The 27,145-nt window shown below is 44.0% G+C and overlaps 1 protein-coding gene across 1 annotated transcript in view; it reads right to left on the minus strand.

Moving 5' to 3' along the window:
- Positions 1-27,145, minus strand: part of hob (bridge-like lipid transfer protein family member hobbit) — a 113,752-nt gene that overhangs the window by 2,575 nt on the left and 84,032 nt on the right. The window contains exons 37-47 of the mRNA XM_065427433.1: positions 24,505-24,697; positions 23,197-23,343; positions 20,012-20,305; positions 18,454-18,710; positions 15,516-15,633; positions 14,523-14,755; positions 9,452-9,548; positions 5,225-5,432; positions 3,474-3,601; positions 2,011-2,223; positions 1,422-1,538 (exon numbers count right to left, since the gene is read on the minus strand). Coding sequence (XP_065283505.1) covers positions 1,422-1,538; positions 2,011-2,223; positions 3,474-3,601; positions 5,225-5,432; positions 9,452-9,548; positions 14,523-14,755; positions 15,516-15,633; positions 18,454-18,710; positions 20,012-20,305; positions 23,197-23,343; positions 24,505-24,697 — 2,005 coding nt within the window. The remainder of the gene's footprint in view (positions 1-1,421; positions 1,539-2,010; positions 2,224-3,473; positions 3,602-5,224; positions 5,433-9,451; positions 9,549-14,522; positions 14,756-15,515; positions 15,634-18,453; positions 18,711-20,011; positions 20,306-23,196; positions 23,344-24,504; positions 24,698-27,145) is intronic.

A 27,145-nucleotide genomic window follows, 5' to 3' on the forward strand; every position in this document is an offset into this window, starting at 1 on the left:
GGGAAGAATCAGGGATAAAAGTTAATGGAGAATACCTAAGCAACTTGCGATTTGCTGATGATATTGCCTTGCTTAGTAACTTGGGATCAATTGCAATGCATGCTCACTGACCTGGAGAGACAAAGCAGAAGGGTAGGTCTAAAAATTAATCTGCAGAAAACTAATGTTTAACAGTCTCGGAAGAGAACAGCAATTTATGATAGGAAAAAAGAAATGACACCTGCATTTTCCTTATAACATCATGAAGCAGGGAGGAACAAGGTGACAAGCAGCAAAAGATGATGAGATGGCTTTAGTTTTTGACTAGCAAAGTTGCACTGTAACAGAAAATTAGCTTAGTCAAGGTAGATCAGCAAACATGGATGGCATATAAGAGGTGGGTGCATACTTATATGCTGTTTGATAAAATGACTTTGTAATGGCTAGGACTCAATGTGATTTTTATGTTTTAAAGTGGGATTAAATAAAGTATGAAGCGAAGGTGTATAAAGTATGAAGCAAAGGTATAGAAGAACATGAACGTCTTAGCCTCAGTTGAAAATAGAATTTGATGGCCATATTCTTCTGCAGTTCTTGAACTCCTTGGATTTGCCAGACAGAAACGTAATGGCTGCTTCTTATGTTGTACTATGTCAATGCTTGAATCAATTGTAAATTAAATGCTATCGTTTCGGTAATTTCCAAACTAATTCGAATAATCCCTGTCATGCAGGAGGCAACCAAGGCAAATTTTTTCACGTTTAGTTCTTCATTGCTGAAAGGATAAACCAAGTCTATAAGCATGCATGCTGACTGATGTTCAAAAGCCATAGGAAGTGCCACTAGGGAGGGCTTTAGATTAACGAACACCTGGGGTAATTAAAATGGTCCACTTTTATAAAGAACATCCAGTTAGTACTTGGCCACCAATTCAGTTGAATTATAGCATGAAGGTATGATGCACACCATATTTTATTAGATATTGGTGTAATACATACTGTCAGCCATGTTTTTCTCTAAATAAAGCATAAGTGTTTCAGTTCATTGCCTTTATTACTAGCTAGGTAGAAATAGCATTTACCTGAGCTTACCGAGTCTACCTGAACTTACTGAAAACACACGGACATCAGGAATGTAGATGCACGTGTCTTCTTTTCTGCTGTCCATGTCAGTGTTTCTGCCGGAAACCTTTTCTTGCTTACCAGCTAGACGTTCTCTTTACGGTGGACTATACTGTATGCGCACAATTTTGCATTCTGCCCCAATCAGAATGCAGTAACAGCAGCTTGGAACCAAACCCACAATCTCATGCTTACCAGCACAAATGTCGGGCTACCGTGATGGGTAGACATGCACATGGATAACGCTAAAACTAAACCATAGGTGCCACCTGCAGTGTCAAGAAAATACCTTCAAGTTGTGACCACAGTTTGCATACTAACCAGTAGCTTGGCACCCAGTAGCAGTCGTGCTTTGTCCTCTTCCTGTGGCTGGCTGGTATCGTCAAGTGTGCTGCCCTGTGCCTGATGGCTCTTGATCTGTAGCTTCTGCTTAATGGCCTGTGAGATACAAAGGTTGGAATAGCATTTTAAAGCAGCACATGAAACATGAGCCTGAAAGTAGAGGGAAAACAAATAGCCTTGGGCTGCCTTCATGCTGCTGTGCTCATCTCTAAAGCCTACTGCACAGCAATGAGTAATGGTCAGCCAGCAGTTGCAAATTGCCCAACTGCTGCAGTTCACTACCAACAAGGTACAGACACACTATTGTAACTGAACTTGTACTACACAGTGATGCCTTAGTGGTGTAGAAATGTGCTAGGTGCTTCACAACAGTACTATTAACATTTCAGGTGTAAGTAGTTTGGAATTTAAAGCTAGTTTTTTTTTTTCCAACATATTTACAGATAATGAAAAAATCTTATATACTACTAGTTAATACTAGTTGCAATCTGTTCCACCTCTTTTACATGTCTGGTGGTCCACTTAGCACTTCATTTGGCAATTCAAACTTGCCAACTATCTCACTCACCTGTGAGAGAAGCACCTTGCGTGCAGTGTTCTTGACCACCATGAGTAAGTCCAGCCAAGTGCAAGTGCGATTGTGCAACTCCAGTGTGGGAAGCACCAGTGAGCAGTCATGTAGGTCTTCCAAGTTTTTCTCTTTCTCACCCTTGTAGCTCAGGCGTAGTGGCACTTCAGGAACCTTCACGTACACAAATGTCTGGTTCTTCTCAGCACGCTCCTGCATACAGGGAAATTCCATGCTTGATGCCCTTTAGAGGCCAATTCCTAAAGCCAACTACATTAAGTTTTACATTTAGCTCCTGTTCCACATTTTATGGCAGTAATATTTTTGCCCATACAGAAGCGGCAAAAATTTTCATGCCTACGCAAAGCTAGCAAGCTAGCAGTGAGGTGTTGAGAGAGTCTGGAATACATTTGTGTACAATGTCCTGGTATAAGGAAAAAATATTAAGACAGCCAAAGGGACCTTGGTGCATTGTCAAAGCAGCACTTTACTTTTATGGTTTGTGGTTACATTTTCTGACACCATCTGTTTGTTTTGAAGTCATTAATGACATGCACATGTTTCTCTGCAAACAATTTTTCTCTTTTTTTTTCTTTCTTTCTTGAGCAAGTAATCGTTAAATTGCCACATGACTCAACATTTATTTTGAGTCTGAAAATATGGTTCAGAAGGAATGCTTTTAAATTACTTTGTTTGCAGGTTTCAATTACCCACTTTTGTATGAAACCTTAGTTGGAAGAATTTCACAAAAGCTTGTATGTATATCAAAGCAATAAGAAAGTGTAACTGCAGGTACAAATTTTACTTTGAAAAGTTATGTTTAAATTAGCTTTTAATTTTTACTCAGACCACATGCGAGCGCTTTCATGCACCTCAAAAGCATGCGACTTCAATGGAGAGGTACAAACAAGTTAGCCAGAGCACACCTGCTGTGGTTGCTCAGTGGCTATGGTGTTAGGCTGCTGAGCACGAGGTGGCGGGATCAAATCCCGGCCTCGGTGGCCACATTTTGATGGGGCGAAATGCGAAAACACCCGTGTACTTAGATTCAGGTGCACATTAAAGAACCACAGATGGTCCAAATTTCTGGAGACCTCCACTACAGCGTGCCATTTAATCAGAAAGTAGTTTTGGCACGTAAAACCATATAATTCAATTTAATTTTTAGCCAGATTAACTAGCAAGATAAATATAACTTATCCTATAGTTACATAAGTTATCTGGTACTTTGAGAAATGTCAAGAACAACGTGTTGGCAATGCGAGCTGCACTTTTTAGATAGCCCGGCCTTTGCAGGCTACATGATGTATGTGTGGTACACAGTTAGAAAATGCTTCATGTGATCTCTTTTGTGCTTTGTATTAGTCTTAAAGCTTGTGCAATTTGGAACAGCAAGAAGCTAGGCAAAACAAAGGAAATAGCAAGACTGGTGTCTCCAAAAAATTTGCGCTTGTCTCTCATACCTTCATTTTCTCAACATCGTCTCGGCTGGAGGATGCCAGACTAGGCTGTGACTTGCGGCCTCTTCTTGTGTGGCTTGGTGGAGGAGGTGCAGGCTTTGGCTCCTCATCAAGGTGGTCTTCAGACTTATCTGAAAAGGTGTTGCGAGGCGTGCTAGGATTAGAGGCTCATATAACTCCTTCATGATACAAGGCATGAAACACAAATGTTAACAAACGTCAGGCTTTTGAGTGAACACACAAGTGACAACTGAACGAATGCGAACAGCAGAATACATTCTTTTTGCACAGCCTAGCGAAAAGAAAAGGGCACAATGATGTGTGACTAGTTGCAATTTGTCCCAAGCTGTTTTCATGACACATCCTAGTTGGTTGTACGTCATTATGTCTTTGTCTTTCTGTTAGGCTGTGCAAAAACGTGCTCCACTGCTCACATTTCAATTGGTTGGCATAGTACATGAACAGGAGCCCTTGGAGCTGCTCGAAAAAATGTTCTGGTCAGAGCTTGTGCCAGTTGGGAGCTGACGGTTCTGACGCGATTGCGGCCTTCGCTGGGCCGATGACCCGTGCCGACATGTGATGTTGAGAGCACGTATGGAGCAGCTCCAGGCACTCATAGTAGAATATAAAGTTGAACGAATTGGTAGGCCTCCATGGTCACAACAGGCAAGATCCAAGTGCTACTTTTAACCCTTTCGCTGTCACTGACGTACCGGTACGTTCTCTATCGTGCGTTCAAAATTTCGCACCTGAGCGCAAAGCTGGTGCTCCTGGATTGGCCATGCCACCTGTTGACTCTTTCTACAAGTTCGTATATTCGCCCCGACCTGTGTAATCCATGTATTGAAGAGTATGGTGCGACTGCCACTCCCCACTTTCTCTTTGCTGAGTGGCGCGGTGGCTCCGCGTTCGCTGGATCATGCGTCGCGCACGTGTGGTTATGGGTTCAAGGGTTGTTCTGATCTCTCCGCTGGTTTGAAGGTTTTTATTTTTCTTCTGTTGGTGTGCCTGCTACGGAGCGTCAAGTTCAGGCGCACGTGCCGTTGCCTCTCCGAAAAGAGTGACTCGATTGCTGCTTTCGCTCTCTCGCTGCACCTTCGCTTCCGACTTGCAGCAGTAAACGTAACGCCCTTCGAACTTTGTTTAGCTTTTTTCCATCTCTCTCTGTCTTCTTGGTCACGCAACGTCCCAGTTCTCTCCGTTGTGCAGGCGACTGAAAGCGCATCCTCTCTGCGCTCGGTTACTTTTGGATGGCTCGGCGCGCGGGACCTTCGTCTGCTCATTGGAGCGGTGGCTGAATTCCGATTCAGAATACGAGCCGAGCTCGGATTCGGACTCGTACAGAGTCTCATGCGAGGAAGAGGGTTCTGCATCGTCAGATTCGGATGTTGAACGGATTTTATAGTCAGGCTGATGATGATGTTTACTAACAACAGCTGCAGAACACTGAAATGTGCATATTGCATTGGCTATGTTATTTGTATACCAATCATAATCAAAAATAAATTGCTATGTTCATTCCCTGTTATGCTAGCTCCCTGAAACCAAGCCGACACTGGGGGTGCGTCACAGCCAGAAAGGTCCGACAGCGAAAGGGTTAAGACTGGAAAGCACCACTAGTTTCCACAACAAATCTCCTGATGAGTAGATGCTCTTTCAACTTGCCTATGATGCGTGAAATGGCTGATGAAGTGCACTTAAAGCTCACGCATGTGCAATTACACCAAGATGCATGCCTGGGTAAAAGCGTATACCTGCTGTGGCACGTGACGAGAAGAAAAAGCGCAGCATGCGGTGTGTGAAGGCATGGGTCAGCCCAATGGTAATGGGCACCAGGTTGACTTCAAGGTGCTCCTTGACCGAAATGCCCCCAACCGGTGCCCGCACTCGGCAAAAGATGCGCAGGGCTCGCTGACGTTCTAGCGGCACATGCGGTTGAAGTTCTGTTGGCTGCAGAACCTCCTGCACATTGCAGAGATGAGGGAAATGTCGCATCGCAGTGATGGTGGCACTTTGTGAAAGTGACTCTCTGGCTTCTGAATTTAACCTTCATTGACGTTTCTGTTCAAGTTGCTAAGCATAAGACCTGTGAAAAGTCCGAAAGGAATTGAAGGTCTGCATAGAGCCAAAACAGCACAGTCACCCAACTAAGTGCTTACGCTCCAGCATTTGCTTGCAAATGCTCACACGAAGGTGTTAGCAGAACGTAATGGTACCAGCAACACAGTTTTATATAATAATAATAGAAGGAAATTTGGCATCAGTGTATGTCCACACTGCCACTAAAGCCCATCATCCAGCATGGGAAAGACTTCACCCTTTTTGACTTCCTTGGTTTCTTATATAAATCTAATCTGTCATTGCAGATTATTTGTATAACAATTATTAGCTTCAGTCAGTTTTCGTAACATTACAGTTAAAAAAAAAACAATAGGATTATGAGATACGCCATAGTGGGGGACTCCGGAAATTTTTATGACCTGGGGACCTTTAACGTGTGCCCAGTGGACGGCACCAAGCATTTCTCCATGTTTTCATAACATTAAAAATAAGAACTGTCTAAATAATAAAATTGCTACCCACGGAGAATGTTACTGCACAAATGTCATCTATATCCAGCAAGATGCATATACAAAAGTTTAATTTACGAATTGTAAAATACATAATATAGCGAATTCATTGTGAATTTAAAACATTTAACTGCTTAAAGAAAGTGTCGCCAGAGTGCAACACAGCTTAACTACAAGGAACAATAAAAAAAACCCCACTGCACTTTATCAATGAATTCAAACCAAATTGTGGAAAAATCCATGTGTCCATTGTCCTCTCAGTGGTTAAAGTCTGCAGTGTCTGATTTTTCTCTAATAATCTTAGTAGTCAAGCCTGAATACAGTCGAACCCGACTATATCGAACCCGTTTACATCGAATTATTCCATATATCGAACAATTTCTGGACACGGTATAGTTACAATGAGTATATATAGCAAAAATTACGCATACATCGAACAAAACTAGTAGCGACTCCCTATATATCGAACGTCAAACGGCGAAAAGTGCCCCCGGAAGTTGGCTTTCCCTCGCGGTGAAGGGAAAACCCGGCGGCGCGGCTCCATCCAACCGCTCTCCCTACGTGACTGCGCTACCTCGGAGCCGCCGACACCACCCTACAAAAAAATGATCCTGGCCCGTCCGCCCGCAGCGCTTGCTCCGACAGCCAATCAGAGGCTCTTGTGCCCTCGTCGTGCAAGGTGGCGAAAGTGCTAGTTGTCTCGCTGCTTATCTGATTCATTGTGTGCGCGTTCTCCCGCAGTGTTGGCGTGATGAGGCGGCAGAATTCGCCTTTCATCGTGAAGCTCGAAATAATAAACCGGGTCGAACGCGGTGACAAGTCGGATGTCCCCGCAGCGTGCAAGATTTCGAGGAGCACTCTCAGCACGATCTTGAAGAATAAGGGGGAGATTAGGGCTAAAGCGGCTGAACTCACGACCCGGTGCCTGTGGCGCCCAACGCGTACGCGCGGCCGTGTACGAGTGGTTCATCCGAAATTGCTTAAGCCGTACCGACTTCCGCGTGCTCGGTGATGACTGTAAATTCTGATTAATGCGATGAAGCCGTTGTCGTTGCCGAAGTTTGGAGCGAGGTGTCAGAATTTCCGGAAGCTGTTGACAAATCAACGGTGGACGAGTTTGTGAGCGCAAATGATGGTGTTGCGACCACAGGAGAGCCCGGAAACAAAGACTACATTGCCGGCATCGTGCCGAGCACAAGTGAAAATGGGCACAACGAGGAAAGCAACGACCGTCTTTGGCCCACATCCTCCGAAGCGATTGGTGCGCTCGCACTAGTCCGGTGCTTCTGCGCGAAGGCGGAATGTTGCGGCCTCAGCTGCTCCGACTCCTTAGACAACGTGGGGAAGTGCGTGCCTCGCACGCAGCGAAATTGCCCAAGCAGAAGAAAATGCAGGTCTATTTCGTGCGAAACGAAGCTAGTTTCATCAATAAAGTGATTTCATAAATGGTATGTGCTTTTATGGCATCCAATTATTTAGCAGGCTTATATCGAATTATGCTCTATATCGAACTGATAGGCGTTTTTTTGCGAGTTCGATATAGCCGGGTTCGACTGTATAGCAAAATCTCATCTGTGACAAAAATACCTTCATTACATGCTATATTCATTACAAGCATATATTTGTTACATACTCATATGAGCAATAAAAATTTCAAGATCTACTGTGATATGCAATAATATGTATTTCCATGTTATTATATCAAGATTTGACTGAATGAATTGCTTTGGCACCAGCAAGCCATTTTTGATACCACTACTGCACTTGCATCAGACTGAGCATAGCAGAGAAGATAATGTTCAGATTAGCTTATCTTAGAGAATCGGCCCTACTTTCTTTATCTTTAAATTGAGAATGGGGAAGCAAACTTTTTTTTTTGTGATTGCTACTCACTAGAAAGACAAATGCTAGTGGAAAGCATCAAAATACAACAAGAACTCGTAACTTAACGGGTCAAGCATGGAACTGAGCAAAATAATGATGGCTGAATAAACATAAATTCGCCAACTGAAAAAATTCAAAACACAGACTGACATTTCGCCGCCCAATACGGGTGCCTTGTTCACAATGAATGAATGCATGATGGTCTTCATTACATATGCGTCGGAAGACATAATGCGCTTGCGTACAACTCGGGGAGGGGTCTCCGTGTCCAGTTTATCGTATTAGTACTGTGCGCTCACAGTACGTCTCTGCGCACGGCGTCGCCAAGTGGCCCCCGAGAAGTGGAGCCTCACGACGCGGCACGACGGCGCACGGCGATAGACCCACCGCAGGTTCGAGCACCGAGCCGAAAGACCTGGACGGCTCTGGCCGTACGCATGGGCGCTCTCCCAGGAACACACGGCGTCCAGGACAGTTAAGGCGTTTATTGATCACCAATGGCCAACATGTGCCAGACTGCACCCAAACACACGGAGTACACTCGGCGCCCGCGGTTCCCGATGGCGAGGAAGGCGGATTACACGCCGCGTCGAACAATGGTTTACGCGCGCGGGCCGAAATGCGTTCGCAAACGCTACCTAGCGCTTCCCGTCACCGACAATGGTCTGCGACGGTTCAGACACGCAAAATGTGACGCACTGAACACCTGCGACTACCGCAAGGGCGGAACGCAAAGCCACTCAGCAAGTCACACTTACGCAAGCTAACAAAGCACGTGAACGTCCCCAGGCCAGGGCGTTGGGGACACAAATAGCTGGTCGTTCACGTACCTTGCAGCTTGCCTCTCGTGACCGGCGCTCGTCCCTCTCGCAGCACGACTCCCCCGCGCACCGCGATCGTCCCCAGTCGGGGCTTCTTCCCTACGTCACGCCCCACAACCCAATCGCAGGGCCGCGTAGCATGACGTCGCGGGACGCGGCCGCGGCACCCGGGGAAAACGGCGCGCAGTTCGAGGGGCAGGGAGAGGGAGGGGGAGGGGGAGGTTTTCCTCGCAATGGCGAATAAGTCCGGAGCCTTAGGCACAGCAACGACTGCGCCCCGGTAGACCGAAGGAACTCCCACAGTACATAGTAGATTGTATGCAGAATGATTCAAGGAGCAATCGGGATGATAATTTTTTCTTTTTTGATGACAGAAGCCGAATGCCAGTTAATAATGTGTCCAGTCTTTTCATGATGCTCTGCCAGGGCACTAGAAACCGTGTATTTTTTGGCTACATCATTGCGGTGCTGCTGTAGCCTTCCTTTAAAGTTCCTCGTCTCGCCTACGTAGCACAACTGGCAGTCCTGGATGTTTGCACATGCTACACTTGATTATTTTTATAAACTAAGCTCCTTGTAAACTGATTCCTTTTTCAACCCCTGTAGTTCTAAACAAACAGAGAGCAAGCAATAAGAATTAACTGACCCATGAGGGGCAAAAAGACGTTTTAATCAAATGACAACTGGATGTGTCATGTCATCTCACCTTGTAAACTTGGTTTGGCAGTAGATTCGTCACTTTGACGTTGCCCAGTTCCAGGAGGTGCTCAACAGAGTCATTGGACTTGGTCACGCGTGAGTAACTGGTCAGGCACCACAACAAAAATTGTGAGGACAAGTTAGGATTTCACTTTCACAACGGCAAATATGAAGTAAAAAGCAATGCAAAAAAAATGCATACTAGTATTTCATTCACACTTTGGAAGGTTAGAAATAGCTACAGCAGAAAATTAAGTTATTAGAATGTCACATGGATGCTGCTGTGTTGCAATGCTAAATAAAACATTTACAGTAAAAAATAGTAACTTAAAAAGTTTGGCAATTGTGGCATCTGGTAAATACACAATTACCGAAGGTGTACACAGTAAATGCTTTTAAATATAAAAATACTGACTCGTAGCTGTTGTCTTCTGTGCTTGCTTTCTACGAGAATAAAGTGCCTATAAAAACTGCAGTGCTTCTGTCAAGGTTTTCTTAACTCACCAAGTGGTACCCTCACGCAAGAACAATTAGGAAAAGGATGGATAGGTGGTCTAGTTGGTAATGCATTAAAATAAAAACTTGCTAAAAACTCACAGGGTGTAGAAAAAGAGTGCGTATGATGTGTGTTTCTTTTTCAACGTCCTGTGTGTCTTTAGCGCTCTAAGTTCTTATTATAAAGCAATTAGGAGCTACACGCATGCACATCTTCAGTCTGTGCTGTCAAAAGCATAGACATAGCTCTAATGCTTGCTTGCTTACATATTTATAGAAACCTAGACACCCATTGTACACCAAGCATTAATGGAAAAACAGTGGCTGCATAACGGTTAGTCAAAATTTTATCTTTTTTAATAACAGATTAGTGCAAAGTGCACTAAGGATGCTGTCAGAAACAAATTGCATTCATTCAGGAAGAAATTACACAAGCTCTTTATGATGACTTGCAATAGGTAGCATAAACTATTGCATTTACGGACGAACAAGACAAGAATTTTTTCGGAGGTGTAGTACCAGAAAGCAGGCCACAAAGATGCTGAAGGATCTAGAAGTAAGACAATGAGATGAACAGGGTAGTTGCAGGGGGTTTTGACTTCCAAGTAATTGCACATAACATGAATAAATGTGCTCTTGAGGTTAGCTGGAGACCACAATCCCTCTTAAGGAATGAAATACAGCTTGTATCACTTATATCACAACCGTTTGTAGTGCAGGATAAAATATAATGTGTAGAGAAGGATTGGAACGATATAGTAGGTCGCCTTCTCCAGTGCTTTTTAGTGGGTCGTCCTCTTCGGGGCTTTTTGCTTGTGAATGCCACTCGTGCTGAGAGTCCGTGCCCTGTGCTAACTGTTGGTCCAAAATGCCAGTGATTAATAAATGCCTTTGCAAGTGGTAGAGGTTGCTGTGGCCTCCAACATCAACCCTGGAACTTCCATCCAATACCTTACGCTCAGCCATGCCTGAAGACACGTCCCAGCAAACACCTACTTCATCCCAGCAAGTGCCCCTTCTCAGTTGCTCAGATGACCTTCCAACAGTCCACAGGCATCCCCTGCCGTCTTAGTTATGAAGAAAGATGGTTCTGTGCGGTTTTGTGTGGACTACCACCACCTGAGCAAGATCACTCGCAAGGACGTCGACACACTCTTGTGCATATACGACGCAATTGACAGTCTACAAGGCACAGAATTCTTTTCATCTCTAGAGTTGCGCTCAGGGTATTGGCAAGTACCCATGGCAGATGTCGATTGGCCGAAGACAGCTTTTGTCACACCTGACGGCTTATACCAATGCGTAATATAATGCCTTTTGGACTTTGTAATGTGTCCACAACGTTTGAGCGCATGATGGACATAGTTCTGCGCAGCTTGAAGTGGCATATGTGCTTGTGCTATCTTGACAAAGTTGTTGTTTTTGCTCCCAACTTCCTCACGCGACTTCAACGGCTCCGGTCAGTTCTAATATGTTTAACAAATGCAGTGCTACAGCTTAACATAGAGAAGTGCCGATTTGCTGCTCGGCAGCTGACAATTCTAGGTTACGGTGTCTCGAGGGATGGAATTCTCCCTGATCCAGCCAAACTTCGGGCAGTTGCCGAATTTTCTAACCCTACATCTGTGGAAGACCTAGACCTGCGGAGTTTTGTATGTCTGTATTCCTACTTTAGAAGCTTCATCCAAATCTTCACCACCATCATATCACCCCCGACGAAGCTCCTTGGAAGCAGTGGGCCCCTTACTTTGTGGTCGTCAGAGAGCGACGAGGCATTCGCAATCCTGTGCTGTTTGCTGACATCACCTCCAATTTTGTGCCATTATGACCTGACGGCCCCTACAAAGGTGCACACCGATGCTAGCGGTGTTGGCCTCAGTGCAGTCCTTGTGCAGCGCAAACACGGTCTTTCTGAATATGTTGTGGCTTATGCAAGTCGCACGCTTACGAAAGCCGAAAGTAACTACATCGTGACAGAAAAAGAATGTTTGGCCATCATCTGAGCTCTTAATAAGTTCCGGCCATATTTGTATGGCTGCCCATTTGATGTCAAGGGCCACCACGCACTTTGTTGGTTGTCATCACTGAGGGACGCCTCAGGCCACCTTGCCCGTTGGGCACTTAGCCTGCAGGAGTACGGTATTTGGATACTCTATCGCAGTGGCCGCCAGCACTTTGACACCGACCCCTCTTGTGCCCTCCCTTGCACAATGACAATGCTCGCTGCTCTGGATCCCAGTTTGCCATTTGTTCCGCCGCTCTTCACACCATCGCTTCTGAACAGTGCAAGGACCACTAGATCACCTCGCTGATAGATTTATATTCTGATCCATCGGCACAACCAACCACTCACGTGTTAAGTCGTCAAGCCCACCTTTTCGCCATTCGTGACAACCTACTCCACCAATACAATTACACCACCGATGGCTGCCAGTGATTACTAGTAGTACCCCGCAGTCTGTGTTCTGAAATATGCATGTCACTCCATTCTTACTCACAGTGTGCAAACTCAGGAGTATTGAACACTTACCAGTGCATTCGAAAACGGTTCTACTGGCGTGGGATGTACAGCTATGTCCAGAAGTTCGCTTGCTCGTGCCCTGATTATCAGCGCTGGAAATCTTGACCGTGCCTCTCACCAGCCGGTCTGCAACAGTTATCTTGCCCTACCTGGCCTTTTGGGCACGTTGGCATTGATTTGTATGGGCCACTTCCCCCGACATCTGTTGGTAGTTGCTGGGCCATCGTGGCTGCTGACCACCTCACGTGATATACGGAAACTGCAGCTCACTCAGCAGCTACAGCGTGTGATGTTGCCTCCTTCCTCCTTCGCCGTTTCGGACTCCGTCATGGTCCACCACAGGAGTTGCTCAGCGATCGCGGACATGTCTTGTCGGAAGTCGTCGAAGCCATTCTCGAAGAGTGCCACGTTGTGCACCACACAACTACTGCTTACCATCCGCGGACAGTGGCCTTACAGAATGCTTTAACTGTACGCTTGGCGACATGCTCACAATGTACATAGGCTCCGACCACATAAATTGGGATGCTATTCTGCCCTTCACAACCTACGCCTACAATACCGCCACTCAGCGTACCACTGGCTGTTCACTCTTTTTCTTATTGTACGGCCGGCACCCATCGCACACAATTGACACAATTTTTCCATACAAGCCGGATGCATCTGAGTGTGCACCTATTTCGGCCACGGCCAGACATGCCCAAGAGTGTCACGATCTTGTGCAGGCCTTTACTTGAAATGATCAAGAGCACCAGAAGAGCGTTCGCAGTGACACCACTTCTGCGCCCACATCCCTCCTCGGAGCACTTGTGTGGCTCTCGGTCCCTTCCACTGCACCTGGGCTCTTGCTGAAACTACTGCCCAAGTATGAAGGCCCCCACTGCGTCGTCGAACGCACATCTCTGGTCAACTATGAGATCAAGCCCGTTGAACCATTTTCAGACATGCGCCGTCGTGGACGAGACATTGTCAACATTGACTGCCTCAAAACCTACTATGACCCACTCATAGTGACAAGCTGTTAGGTTGCTGGGTGGCTCCCTTTCTGTTCCCGGGGGTAATTGTAGAGAAGGATTGAAACAATATAATGGGTCAACCTCTCCAGGGCTTTCTAGTGGGTCGTCCTCTTCAGTGTTTTTTGCTCGTGAATGCCGATCGTGCTGAAAGTCAATGCCCTGCGCTAACGGTCGGTCCCAAATGTTGTTGACTAATAAACATCTTCGCAAATGCGATGTTTTCTGGCTACTGCTTACTCTTCCGTAGAGCTCAATACATATATTTACACGTTGCTTATAGTGTAGCCGTGCAAGATGAAACACTGGTTATAACGCAGCTGTCAGAATATCCCACAGACAAGCAGAGGAAGTGGATGCGTCCTTCCCTAGCAGTGGAGGAGGAGGACACATGAAGCAGACAAACAAGGAGAGGAACAAAGGAGAGAAAGAAAAAAGAAAAAGAAACACTGTGCTTGCCACGGTAGCAGCGCACTGCACATAAGTCACAAGGTATAGGGCACTCTATGGAAGCAGAGCAGAAGCTGTGCAAGCATATCTTTTGCTACAAGAAGCTGTAGGCCAGTGAACTGCCCAACAGAGGAGGGGATGCTCTGTCTTGTCCGCTTATCAGCAGCGTCAACCAAGCTCCTCACCAAACATGAACCAAGCTCCTCACCAAACATGCATGCAGTGTCTCTGTTTGCCTTTTCAGTTTATATGTGGAAAGTAAATACTTTTCTATTCTGCATCTTTTTCTCTGTTACTTGGCCCACTTCATGTGAAAACTGTCTGCAAAGGCCGGTTCTTGGGCATTAACCTTTCAACATTTGCAAATTTAAAAGGATTGAAACATTCTGGTCGCATTCATCGATTATCAGATACATGCAGTTGCTTAGTCTACATGTTTTTGACATGTTTGCAGACTTTAACAATTGTTGTTTTGATTATAGCGCAGTATCGCTTATCATGCTCATACATATTCACGACTTTGGTGACTTATAAGCGGTCAACGTAGTAAGCAGCTCACTGCATGCAATTTTTCTGGGAAAAAGTGAAAGCATACTCACAGAAAGTTTGAGAGTACGAGATCAGCAATTCCAAGTTGTCCGTCAACATCAGTAAGACGCCATCGAGCATGCTTAAAACAGACCTCGGCACGCCGCACCACTGTGACTTCCTGTCCAGGAGCGGCTGCCCGCTGCCGGCTTTTTAGTGCTGCCACCTGGGTCTCCCGGTAACAGCTCAGCATGAGTGCCAATTCCTCGCTCGATGAGTTTAGCTGCTCTTTGCACAGTCGTATCTGTACAATGAAGAGAGTGATTCAGTGCACTTTCTCAAAAGGAGTGCCGCTGTGTAACTCAGTAAATGCACGTGTGTATCAAAGACAACTTCAATTACCAATCATGCCACTTGTGTTGCACTGTCACAAGCACTGTCACAATGAAACAATGACACTAAACTAACTACAATATCCTCCATAAAGCAGCCTACTGGGTGTGTTAGCACTTGAAAATGAACACAAAGTAGTAGTATTATGTGTCATTTGGACAGTCAAACTGGTAGACTCAAAAGCCACAGTTTCAGCGTGTTGTAGCAAGATTTCCTACCAATGCTCTGTCAAACTATGTAACGAAATTTTCTATCATTGGCATACTGTGGTGAATTATGAAAGAAAAAATTCTGCTAAAGGTAGTCTACTGTTTTCTTTAACAATGCAAAACTGCACTGGAACTAGAATTTGGGCTGTTTCTTCACTTTTTACAATCATTTCTCTTCCTCTCATTCTCCTCACATCTTGTGCGTCTGCAGACTTCTTACCAGAACAATAGGCAAGAAGATTATATATTACACTGTACTCATATGTTATTGCTGTCCTTCTTTTGTCAATATTGTGATCGTAGTCGTTGTCGTATTTTGAATTCCGCAGTTGATCCCTACTGTTCCCATTGCATTCCCCACCTTTCACCTTTATTTAATGAGCTGGTTCCAAAGCTACTGTTCTTAATGCTTCTTGGGAACACAATGCAATTTCAAAATTTCAAATTTCTATCAACACCAACCTCATCCTCTAAATGTGCCAGTTCAGTTGCTAGGTTGGTGCTGCCTGGATCTTCGTTCAGGCTCCTTTGGACTTGATAGGCTTCCCTCTCCAGTTGCTTATGCATAGATAGCAGGGATCTGAAATAATGAAATGAAAAACGCCATGAGAAAGTTCTAACAACAGCCTCAGACCAGATGTGCACCTATTTGCGTTCTCCCCTAGTGCATGCATCTCCTCCATTACCCTTGCCTTGGCTCTGCATGGCTTCACATTTGCAGGCCACACGCCATACCTTGAAGGTAATTTGCGGAAAGTGCAAAGGGAGAGCAGAGATGGCTGGTTGATGCACATTGTGTTCCCACGTGTCTAGTGTTGGTGCTCGCATAATCTCAAGTTCCCAATACATGATGTGAAGCATTCACTCACATTGTGACAGCGAGTGTTCATGGTCATCGAGTGAGGTCTGTTTATGTATGCCTGAGCACACGTGACACCAACAAAACTATGAACTTTACTTCGTAGTTCATATATTTGTCCAACTGCTATCGGCATCAATGCTATGCCTTTAACTACAATATTTTTTTTTTTTCAGGACAAATATTCATATCTTTTTGTACTTTTGATGATGATGACGATGGTTTATTGGTATCCCCTTTGAAGCGAGCCAGTGACAGATAATCACCTAGATTGCTTGAGTTAATCAGGTACTATGCTATACATGCTTTTCATTCTAGCATTTTTGTATACATCTTATTAATATTTTTTCTCTTGCTCAAAACTTCTTTATCTACGTACCTTGTACCACTACCCATGCCTGTAATGGATCCGGTTGTATCAATCTCTTCCGTGCCTTTTTTCCACCAATACTCGAAATGTCTCTTACTTAACCGCTGATTGGTTGATGCTTCTGTCCACTTTAAATTCAAGCGCTTCTGGAAGGTGTACGTTACCTATGGGTCTCGCTGGGTGAATCTCTTCGCATTCCATTAGGATGTGTCAAGTGGTCTCCGGATTTTTGCTGCAGCATACACATGCCTCATCTTGTTGCGAGTATATTGCTCCGATATGTTTTTATCCTTAGGCAACCAGCTCGAGCCTCAAAGAGGAAGGCACTTCCTTTTGTGTTATCATACGGATTTTCCCTCCTAATTTTTTTTCTTCTCGTTCTTGTGAATCGCCATGGTCTTTTTTGTTTCCATTCTTTGTATTCAAGTCATTGTATCTGTTTTTCTTCCTTTCTTTTTGATGACTTCTGGTTGTTTATCTACACTTTCAATTCCCCTGTGCTTGACTGCCACTTGCTTGACCTCTTCCTCCATTGTGTGCCCATGCTTTTCAGGTGCAGATACCTGTGCACTTGAGTTACCCATTTATTTTGATCAGTGTTCCCGAGTCTTTCTGCAAAAATCATTTTGCTCTGCGCTTTTCCGACTTTAACAAGGATCAACCCATGTCTCCCCGCACTGCCTCATTTATGGTTCTGCCATGGGCTTCGAAAGCCAACCGGCCTACTAATCTTTGGTTTACTTCCAAGCCCGACAAGATGTCAGATTTAAGCACAGAATGGCATTTGTGAACGTTAGCGCTAGCACCATTACTCCTTTCGAGATACCACGCACCACCTCATATTTCTTATGGCCCCAAAGAGCTCTATGTTTCGTTATTGCTGCATTCTACTTCTCCTTGATTTTCAAATTACCCTGGTGGGTGGGTGCTTGAGTAAGGTTCTCCTTCGTTTATGTATACGCTGGGGTATTTATATTGCTTGACTATGGGTATTACTTGCTGTTGAATTGACACTGTGTAATTACTCATCTCTTCATTAAAAATAATAATTCCTGATTTCTCTGTGCTAAACTTAAAGCCTAGATTTGTCAACTGCATTGCCACACATTCGCGTGTGTCTGTAAATCTCTCGCATTGTCCAATAGTAGCACTATGTCGTCCACATACATCAGTCCAGAGACCTTCTGTTGCAGCATTAGTCCATTACACATGTATGAAAAATCAAACTCTAATTTGCTGTTTTCCAGTCGTCTTTCTATGCCCTTAACATAAAGTGTGAACAATAACAGAGACAGAGGACATCCTTGCTTCAGTCCTTGATGAATTTCCACCAATTCGTTACATTTTTTGGCCTTCCCATTCAATTTGTACGTAGTTGTCTCTATATCTACTTCAGCAGCTCCCCGAAATTATCATCAATGCATTTGTGCTTAAAAATGTCCATCTACATACGCTAGCTACTGAAATCTCTATGCACTGAGTTAGTACAAACGTATTATGCTCTAAGCAACTGCCTGGTCTGAACCCATTCTGTAGTTCCTCCAGTACATTATTTTTCTCCACCTACTTCGACAGCTCTAATTTCATGGCTTGCATTGTCATTGTATATATCACCGACATTACTGTAACTGGCTTGTTTTTTAACTTGCGGCTGCCATCTGATGACGGCTTTTTTGATGACAAAAAAGGACGACGTAGACAAGCGCTACGTCTACGTCGTCCTTTTTTGTCCTCCGTCTATGTATGCGCTGTAAGTGACGATTTATACCATGGAATACCAACTAGCCCGTACTCAAACCTTGCTTGGTGTCTAAGATTTACAGTACTGCGTGACACAACACATGCGGATCTCGGATGCCATGAGCCACATTGATGCAATACCCTGCACGCACTGGTGCTCATAACCCTGCCATAATGGCCCAACCTTCTTGTGATTTGTTTATAAGTGCTACTGACAAGATGCTATCATTTTTACTGCTGAAACATTAAAACATTGAATTAACAAAATTTGTGATTTAATGAAGTTTTTTTGCTGCAAGTATGACTTTGTTATATTGTGGTTTGCCTCTATTAATGTCAAGAGCATTGTTTAATATTTAACCGTTTTTGTATACTTAGTACTGTCCACCTGCAGGTAGTATTGAAAATAAAAACAATATTCAGAGGCCTACCGAACTTGGTCCTGCAGTTGCAAGATAGGTGTGCGGTGATCCTCGCCCGCGGATAGCTGCAGCCGGAAGCGCATACGTTGCAGCCGCTCATTGGCCTCCCTTCTTCGTGGTTCCACATAAAGAAGCAGATTGTTCACCAAGTCCAATACCATGGCATACTGCAGGGGGTTGCTGCACACTTCCAAGTCATGGTGCGTCAATGTGAATGAGTCCACTGCCTGCTCCCGGCCCCATGGCTCCTCGTCTTCTTCATCTGGCTGTGTATGAAAGGCAAATATGTGCACAAATTTGGGTTCTCACTTGTGAAGTTTAAACACCTAAATGTAAGTTTATGACAGAAGCTACAGCGAAGACAACAGAGATGGGCCAGGAAACAGAGAGACAGTGAAAGTGGTGCCTTCAGATTGGGAGGATGTAGTGCTGCATAGCAAGAATGAAGAGCCCTGGTTGGATCATGTGGCATGGAATAAGAGGAAGAACAGTATAGCACCAGTAAAGTCCTGCTGGCTTGAGCTTCAGTTCCATGACTACACCCCATCTAGTGCCAACATGCAGAAGTCATGACCTCAAAGCCTCCCTACACACTGAATTTCCCACACAATGAATTGATTTTTTTCCCCAGTAGAACAAACATACAACCATAAAGCTATGACAACTACAGTCAGCAATGTTTATTAAGTCAGGAGTGCTTCATTCAGATAATGCAATTCAAATGAGTGATTTAAGCAATATACAGCTGACTGCTGTTAATGCGACCCTGACGGGACTGACGAAACTGATTGAAATATCCGGCAGATCGAATTAAACAAGATGCAGAAAAAAACGACGAAACACACTGGTGATTCGTTTGGTAGTATTTTTCCGATCCTAACATGCCCCCAAACCAAATGCGTATCTGCCTTCTATGTGTTCAAAGTAGAAAACTAATGTAGAAATGACATTAAAGGTTCTAAACAATGCGAAATCTAACTCGCACCCTATTCTCTTGCAAGAAAAATAGGCAAGGGTCTAATATGTGTCGCACAATGACGGCCAGTTTTCTAAAGTCAGCTTCGCCGCAGTGCTTCCTTGTGTGGTAAAGCAAACAAGCTCCGCGAAGGCCGTTTTGGTACTGTGTACGATTGCACTAATCTTCTATTAAAAAAAGGGCATGTTAGAATCAGGTAAGTAATGTAATCAGATATTGTGGGTTACGGTTATTGCTTGAAGATCTTCCTAGTGCATGCAGAAAATGGGAGTTTCCGGTGCTGCCAACGAAAAGGGTTGCTATTGGGGTCACCAAAGAGATCAGGCGTGTGCCTGCCTGACTGATTCGAATTATCCTGCAAATTTTAGGATCCAAATAATGAAAGTTTGGGCTCATAGAAATGCATGGCCACTGGCTGGGACCTGTGGCTGGGATCAAATTAATCAAGACATTAAGTTCACTGGATTCTAATTAACAGAAGTCTACTGTATTCATATGTTTGATTAGCTTTGTTTCCTAAGTGTTCAGACACTGCATGCACTGTCGTTTAAAAAAAATAAATCATGCAGAAGTCGGTGTTGGATAAGTTACCAGGGGTGGAACGTCTTCCAGAGCTTCCGGGTCGATGTTCTCACCATAACTGGCATAAAAGAACTGGCAGCCACAGCGTGAGATGATTCGCTGAAGTTGAAGTGGTGCTGTGTTGGGGTCTGAGGCCCCACCGACTGTGCTGCTGACTACGCCTCCAACTCCCTGGCCGCTGCCCACCAAGTCAGCAGGGGCCTCAATCACTGTCCACGAGCGTTCTTCTATGTTGTCCACTGTCAGCCACACTACACCATCATCGGAGGCGCCACGCTCCCCAGCATCAACTGTGGCATAGTACTGAAGGGGCAAAAGGTCAGGGAAGATATTACTAACCATGCAACCGACAACTGCAAGAAGCCTATACTTTATCAACTATGCCTCAGTGTCCCACTGAAATCTTTTGGTACCTTATTTCTTAGCTTTTCTTAGCTTGTTGCTCAGTTTTGCACTGTTGGTGCCGTCTGCAGCAAGAGAGTTCAGCGAGAGAGGCGCCAGAAGGCGCTTTTCCACTGACAGAAGTGTTGCGTGTGCTTCCACTAAAGAGAAAGAAGTGTTCAAGCATATGACGCAAAGCTCGGTTCCCTGTAAAGTCACCAGATGGTTCTGCCCTCTGGGCATCATGGACAGTGCTTGTGTAATTGTGCTTGCAGTATCGTGAAATTACTGGCATGGCACAGTCATGTCTTGCCTTTCCCCTCGTGTAGTGATGCCAGAATGGCGATTTGCCACAGTGAAGAGAGTGTTTGCAGTAGCATCGGTGGCCGTGGTTTGCCTGGCTGTGCCAATGTATGCTTAGAAAGCGAGCAAGCGCTCGAGCATCAGACAGGAGCGTCATAGTTTAAATGAGAAGGCTCCAGACATCCTTTACACTGAATATTCATGGAAGAAGCAGGACCTTCGAACCTCAAGTGATTGGGCGAGCTCGATATTGTGAGCAAAAACACAAAGCCCCCACCAGAGCTAATGCTTAAACATTCATGTTGCACACTCGCAGCTGTCCTGCGATTTTTTTTTTTTAACACTACAGAGCAAACAGCTAGCAAGGTCAATTTTAACAGACTTGAGACATTGCTGTTCTGGGAAATATCAACCCTTGCAAAAACACATAAACGATCTCAGGAATGTCAGGACCTATATAAAATAATTTAAATAAATATGTCGCTTGATTAATCCTTTGAGGGTCGATTTTTTTGGCATATGTGACTGCCCAGAGTCGATTTCTTTTATTGCAGATTCAAATTCTTCTTAAGGACCTATTTCGAAAAAAATTTACCGCAATTTTTCTAGGGTGACTGTAAAGTGAGAAAAAAATATTTTGCGTTGGTATATATGTACTCTTCATTCATGAATAATAACAATAAAAAATGAAATAAACTTATAAGGATTATAAATTTGATGCATTTTTATACACATAGTTCAAGGCCTTAACAATGCACACATGAGAGTATTTTGCAAGGCTCAAATGTTCCTGCTCTTGCACTAATATGTACATCCATAGCGTAATCGAACTGCATAGTTGCATGCACTCAAGAAATCTGTGTGGTTCTGTGCTTCTCAAAAAAACACGCGTGACAAACTTCCCCTAATCTTAATCTTATCGCCAACCAGAGGCAGTTAGTTTTCACAAGTGTCAAAAATAAAAAGCAACGGGATCACATGCACGGCGGCATCCTTCCTATGTGCACCCCTGTGAGCACTAAACGAGCAAGAAAGAGGCGGTCACCCTTTGAGCGATTAGTAACGAGTTAGCCACCAGTTTTCCAAGCGCAAGAAACCGACACCGCCCGCGGAACACAACCTGAACCGCCACCCGCACGCGCGTACCAATGTGCCAGCGGTAGTATATAGAGGCGCGGGAGCAAACTAGCTCTAAAACAAACGGTGCAAAATAAAAACAAACAGAGGGAGGCGCGCGAAAAAAATTCCCTGTATTCCCACATAGTGGCAGCACATGACAGAAAAGAAAAAGTTAGGAAATTGGCGCGCTTTTTAAGCGTACAGATGGCGCCGTAAATATGTGGCATTGACCATTTTGGGATTTGTTCGTGGTGCTGTATATTTACGTCATTGACCCTCAAAGAGGTAAAGTACGTGCGGAAAAAAGAATATTCTGCCACGCAGGCGCTAGTAGACAGCAGCAAACTGCAAAACCAGTTTTGGCCAGTATATTGCAAGGATTCCTTTCATTCGATTATATTTGTAACCTAGCCGAAGAAGAAGCGAGAAAGGCGATTCCGAAGACGAAGAAGTGGGGGGCTGGGATGAGCTTAAATAAACAGTGATGGCCGCCTTGTTAGTCTAGTTACCTGTTCTGTTACAATATATATATTCCTTTCTGATCATCCAACACTTACAACCGGATGATTGTGCTGGTAATGTAGGTCGAACACCATTCGGACCACTGATGAATCTCGAAAAGGAAAAGAACTGGAACAGAGTCGTTACATTATTCTGGCCCTGAATTGTGCAACGGCTTTCCATAAGCGAACATACTCACATGGCCTTGAGCAAGAAGTGTTGCTACCCTGACTTAAGAACTCACATTTTCTTGTGGGTTTCAGTGAATACTTTAGTGAACCAAGCAGCAGAAGCTGGATCAGAGGGAAGTATGAATCCCAGATGCCTTCACAAATGTTTCGAAGCAGCTTCTGCAGTAATTTGTGAATGCTATATCTAATGTTCTCACAATTTGTCCAAATAGTATCGTGGGGCTTACAAAAAATTTTTAATGCCATAAATACCTTCAGCCTTCATTGTAAAGCAACTTGAACCAAACAAAATTTAGCAATTTGGTAAGCTTTAAGAAATAAAAAGTGACATGCACCAACTTTCCAGACACGCCCGAGAAAGCAGACAGTTTTACTGTCCCATGAAAAACAGTAGCATGCTGAACTCAAGATTCAGCAGTCTCAGATGCAAGTAGCCTCATGCCTTAGAATACTACTACATATGGTTATATTTTGCTATGCTATAATACTTTTACTAAGCTACACCTTGCTAGAATGCATTGTGCTGCAATGCGTAAGCCTTCTACCACACTGCACCCTCCTATGTGCTGCAATGTAATGTGCTGTACTGTGGGAAGCTGCATGCTATGAATGTTTAACAACTTTTACCCTTTGTAGCTCATTTCATTCCCTGACAGCAGATGCGCAGAGAGGCTTTGTGATGAGGGTCTGAGCACCCACCTGCATGCACTCAAGAGATCCCATCCAAGTGGTCTTAGAGACGAGTGTGTTCTCCTTCCACACGGGTGTGTGCACTCGCTGCAAGATCTCTGCCTTTGCTGCACTGACTATCACATAGCCAGATGTCTCACACCCACGCAGCATCACCTAAAGAGTGTAAAGCAGGTTGTGTAAAGCAGGCAAGGAGAAAAAAAGAATAACTAACAGTACACACAGTTCATTTGAACAACCTAATTACTTTTATCAAATATTTACCACTGTGTGCTGACCTTTCCTGTGTGCTACCATTGCAAATAATGATCATTAATAATTGTAATTGTGACAAATAATCAAGGTAGTGAGAAAGGATGACATAAATATCATTAAACTGTGACAATGCAAGATTCATTAAGGTGCTGAGCACGAACGGTGCCAAGCTATTTCTTACTAAGGTGCCTCTATGCCAGCATTCGCCATTTATGGAACAATGCAGAGAAATGTGGAGGTACTAGGCACGGCCTCTGAGGTCACCTACATGCCATGCGCTGTTGCAGGCATTGCATCATGCTGATTTCAGAGGCCATGTATTAGACCATGTATATACGGCATCATATTCGATGAAGGCCACAACCGATTCAGTGCCGCAGCAATGACATACTAAAATTCTCTTTGTTGTGTGGCTTAAATGGCAACCTTACATATTCCACTATGACTTCATGATAATGTGCCAATTCAGGTCAGGTACGCAAGAGCTGCTAAACCTATTGGCTTTCTTGCTAGTAGCTAGACCATTAGCAATCTATGTGCTTGAGAATTAGAAAGTCTAATTTCTGAGAGATGCCTTCCTCAGCCATAAAGATATACAAGATGGTCCAAATCTGTGCACGCAGAGTCAGAACTAGAACAATATTATCACAAACTATGCCATGTAGCAAGTATCACACAGTAAGCTGCGTCATTTGAATGTAATGGTGCATTAAAAAAACATTTATTTGCTTACAATATAACTGAAACAGGTCGAAGTTTGAGACAAGAAGTGTTGTCAAGGAATGCTACTTGCAAGCTATGCATTGCAAGTGGATCGTTTCTAATGACCATTATGCACAAGCTGTTATTGCCGCAAGGATAGGAATGACATGTTCTCATATCCTACAGCAGATGCTTGTAGGTCACAGGCTCTTGCGGATGTGATTAAAATGAAGATCACATGATAGTTTCGTACTTGCAAGCATGATAATTCAACCCTAACTGTTCCATTTACGCCATAACTGCTGCTAGCTGTTGTGACTAAAGTACTGTCTCCAGCAGGCTACTGCTGTAGAGGCTTACCTGGCTGTTAACTAATTCAACGGACCAATTTTTGTGAAGGACGTCATCAGTCTGGCAGGCAGCGACTCCATGAAGCTGTTCTTCCTCAGCGACGCCCTCAACATCTTCCGTGTACACTGTTTTGGGCCCAGATGATTCCAGTTGCTGAAGCATCGACACAGCTGGTGAAGTGCTCTTGCGTGATGGTCGCGGACTGCAGTGTGCATAGGCAAAGCACCTTGGTTGAGATGGAGGACCTTTGCATTATTTCAGCATTACAATGCGTCATTACAGTACCTTGTTTATAGACAAAGATTAACAATAGCATGTGAATCGATAGCTCTACAATGACAATCTTGTTGCTTACAAGCGTCCCAGGCTTCTACAGCCCGTAATGCAATCTGTAAGGCAAATATCAATGTATAAAGAGGGAGGAAGGAGCTTAATGTAATAGTCCCACCGTCATAAAAGAAATTCAGGTACTTCAAGAATTGAGGAAATGAAAAGTTCAGGAAACCAAGTACCTATTACAGTAAACCATCATCAAATACAGGATCAGAAACAAGGACATAATATTTGGGAAACAACAAAGGAACCTTTCCAATGGCTGCACTTTCGTTATTTATAAACGATTAATAAATTCGGTTTAAATAAATATCAATATCAAGTTGCACTAAAGCAATATCGACCAGCTAGCAAATCTGCAAGAGCTGCAAACAACTCTAGATATTAGGGCATGTGGGTAAGTGCGTGTTTTGCTAATGTAGAGGAAGGGTCAGTCTGGCAGGAGGCACCAGTGTTACTTAGATGTCTTTCTAAAATAGCTACTAGACCTTTACATGATGCACTATATTATTACCATTTCTGAGTGCTTGGTTTAGTACAGATGCAATGAACAAACACGCTTGAGCCTACAAAATAATTCTGGATACCGCGACAATATATTATTGTGCGAGTCATTCATTTTCACAAGCTGTACTGGTGATAATCGTGTAAAATTTGTGAACAGATAATGGGTATGCATCATCTAAACATCACACAACAGGCCAGAAAAACAAAGTTTATCAGCCACAAATATGGCAGCATCATTGCACAACTAGACCAGGGAATGTTACAGGACCTCGAAGTAATTAAGGGGAGATGCTCCTTGAAAAAGACATTTCTTTAATATTTGTGCTAGAGATTTGAACATCCACCAAATTATACAGCATTTCAAGCAGATTTCAAATATGTCATTAGTTTCTGTGTAACTGCTATAGTTCTTGAGCTAAGTCCTACACAATGGCAAAATAGAGTGATCTTGCGGGCACTTTGATGCGTAACAAACTTTCGCAAAAGTATTTGTGCTGTAGCTTATTCCACTCTTTTTAGAGCGCAAAGTGCCGATATCTATTCAAACAGTGTGTACAATTCAGTACTGGAACTATGAAAAAAAAAATTAGGACACTTCAACTAATTTTTTTCACGATCACATGAAAATAACCTTACAGCTACAATTGTCTTATACTAACGAAATTTAGCATACATACTCTTGAAGATATGTACATTGGTAATATCTACTTGAAATTGAAATATCTCCAAGCAGTAAGTTGCGAAAGTACATGGTTATCTTTCAAGGAATTGAGAAAAAGAATTAGTTGAAATGTTTTAATTTTTTTTGCATTGTTTCAGTAACTGTACATGCTGTTTGGCTAGATATTGGCAAATTGTGATCTACAAAGAGCTTAACAAGCTACAGCATGACGCTTTTTGTCAAAATTTTTTACGTAAAAAGTGCCCACAAAGATGACTATATTTTGCCATTGTGCATTGCATAACTCTAAAGCTATAATAGGTACGCAAAAACTAGTGCCATGTTTGAAATCTGCATAGAAAACGCTATACAGTCTAGCCCGGTTATAACGAAGCCACTTATAGCAAAATAGCAGTTATAACAAAGGGATTTCAATTTCCCATTCCCATTTTTGCATTTTCAATACATTTTGGGTCTGGTTTTAACGAAGTAAATAAGAGCGCGTCAGCAGATATAACAAAGAGATTTAATACCAACAGAAAAATAATCTGTCAATCAACACATTTTTGCGTCCTTGAGGCGATTTTTTCCGCGAAAATAACAGCAAAATCCGGCTGCAGGCGTCCTTTCGTGGTGCCGTCTGCTCTTTGCGGAGCGAAAGGTTGCTTCACTGCATCGCATGGCACGCCGGTCTCGTGTTGCGCCGTCCTTGAACGGCGTCACGGCGTAGAGCGGTAGAGCACGTTGCGCCAGTGACGTATGCCAGCACACGGTGACGTATGTGAACAATAAGAAGGCATGGATGACGCGAGACATTTTTGGCAAGTGGCTTGCCGACTTCGACAAGGAGATGGTCCAAAAGAAATGCAAAATGCTGATGTTGCTTGACAACTGCAGTGCGCATAACGTCAACGCACACTTGAGCGCTGTAGAGGTTTTGTTCCTGCCCCCAAACACTACCGCCAAGCTGCAACCCATGGACCAGGGGGTTATTGCCAACTTTAAGGTCCACTACTGGCGCCGAGTGATCCAGTGTCTCCTGATTGATGTTCACACTACTGACAACGTGGCCGGCATGAAGGTGCCTTTGGTAAAGGCGATTTTCTTCGCAAGCGGAGCCTGGAGGGATGGGAAGCACCTGACCATCGC

The sequence above is a fragment of the Dermacentor albipictus genome, chromosome 2 (genome assembly GCF_038994185.2).
Source record: "Dermacentor albipictus isolate Rhodes 1998 colony chromosome 2, USDA_Dalb.pri_finalv2, whole genome shotgun sequence".
In the NCBI taxonomy this organism is placed as follows: Eukaryota; Metazoa; Arthropoda; class Arachnida; order Ixodida; family Ixodidae; genus Dermacentor; species Dermacentor albipictus.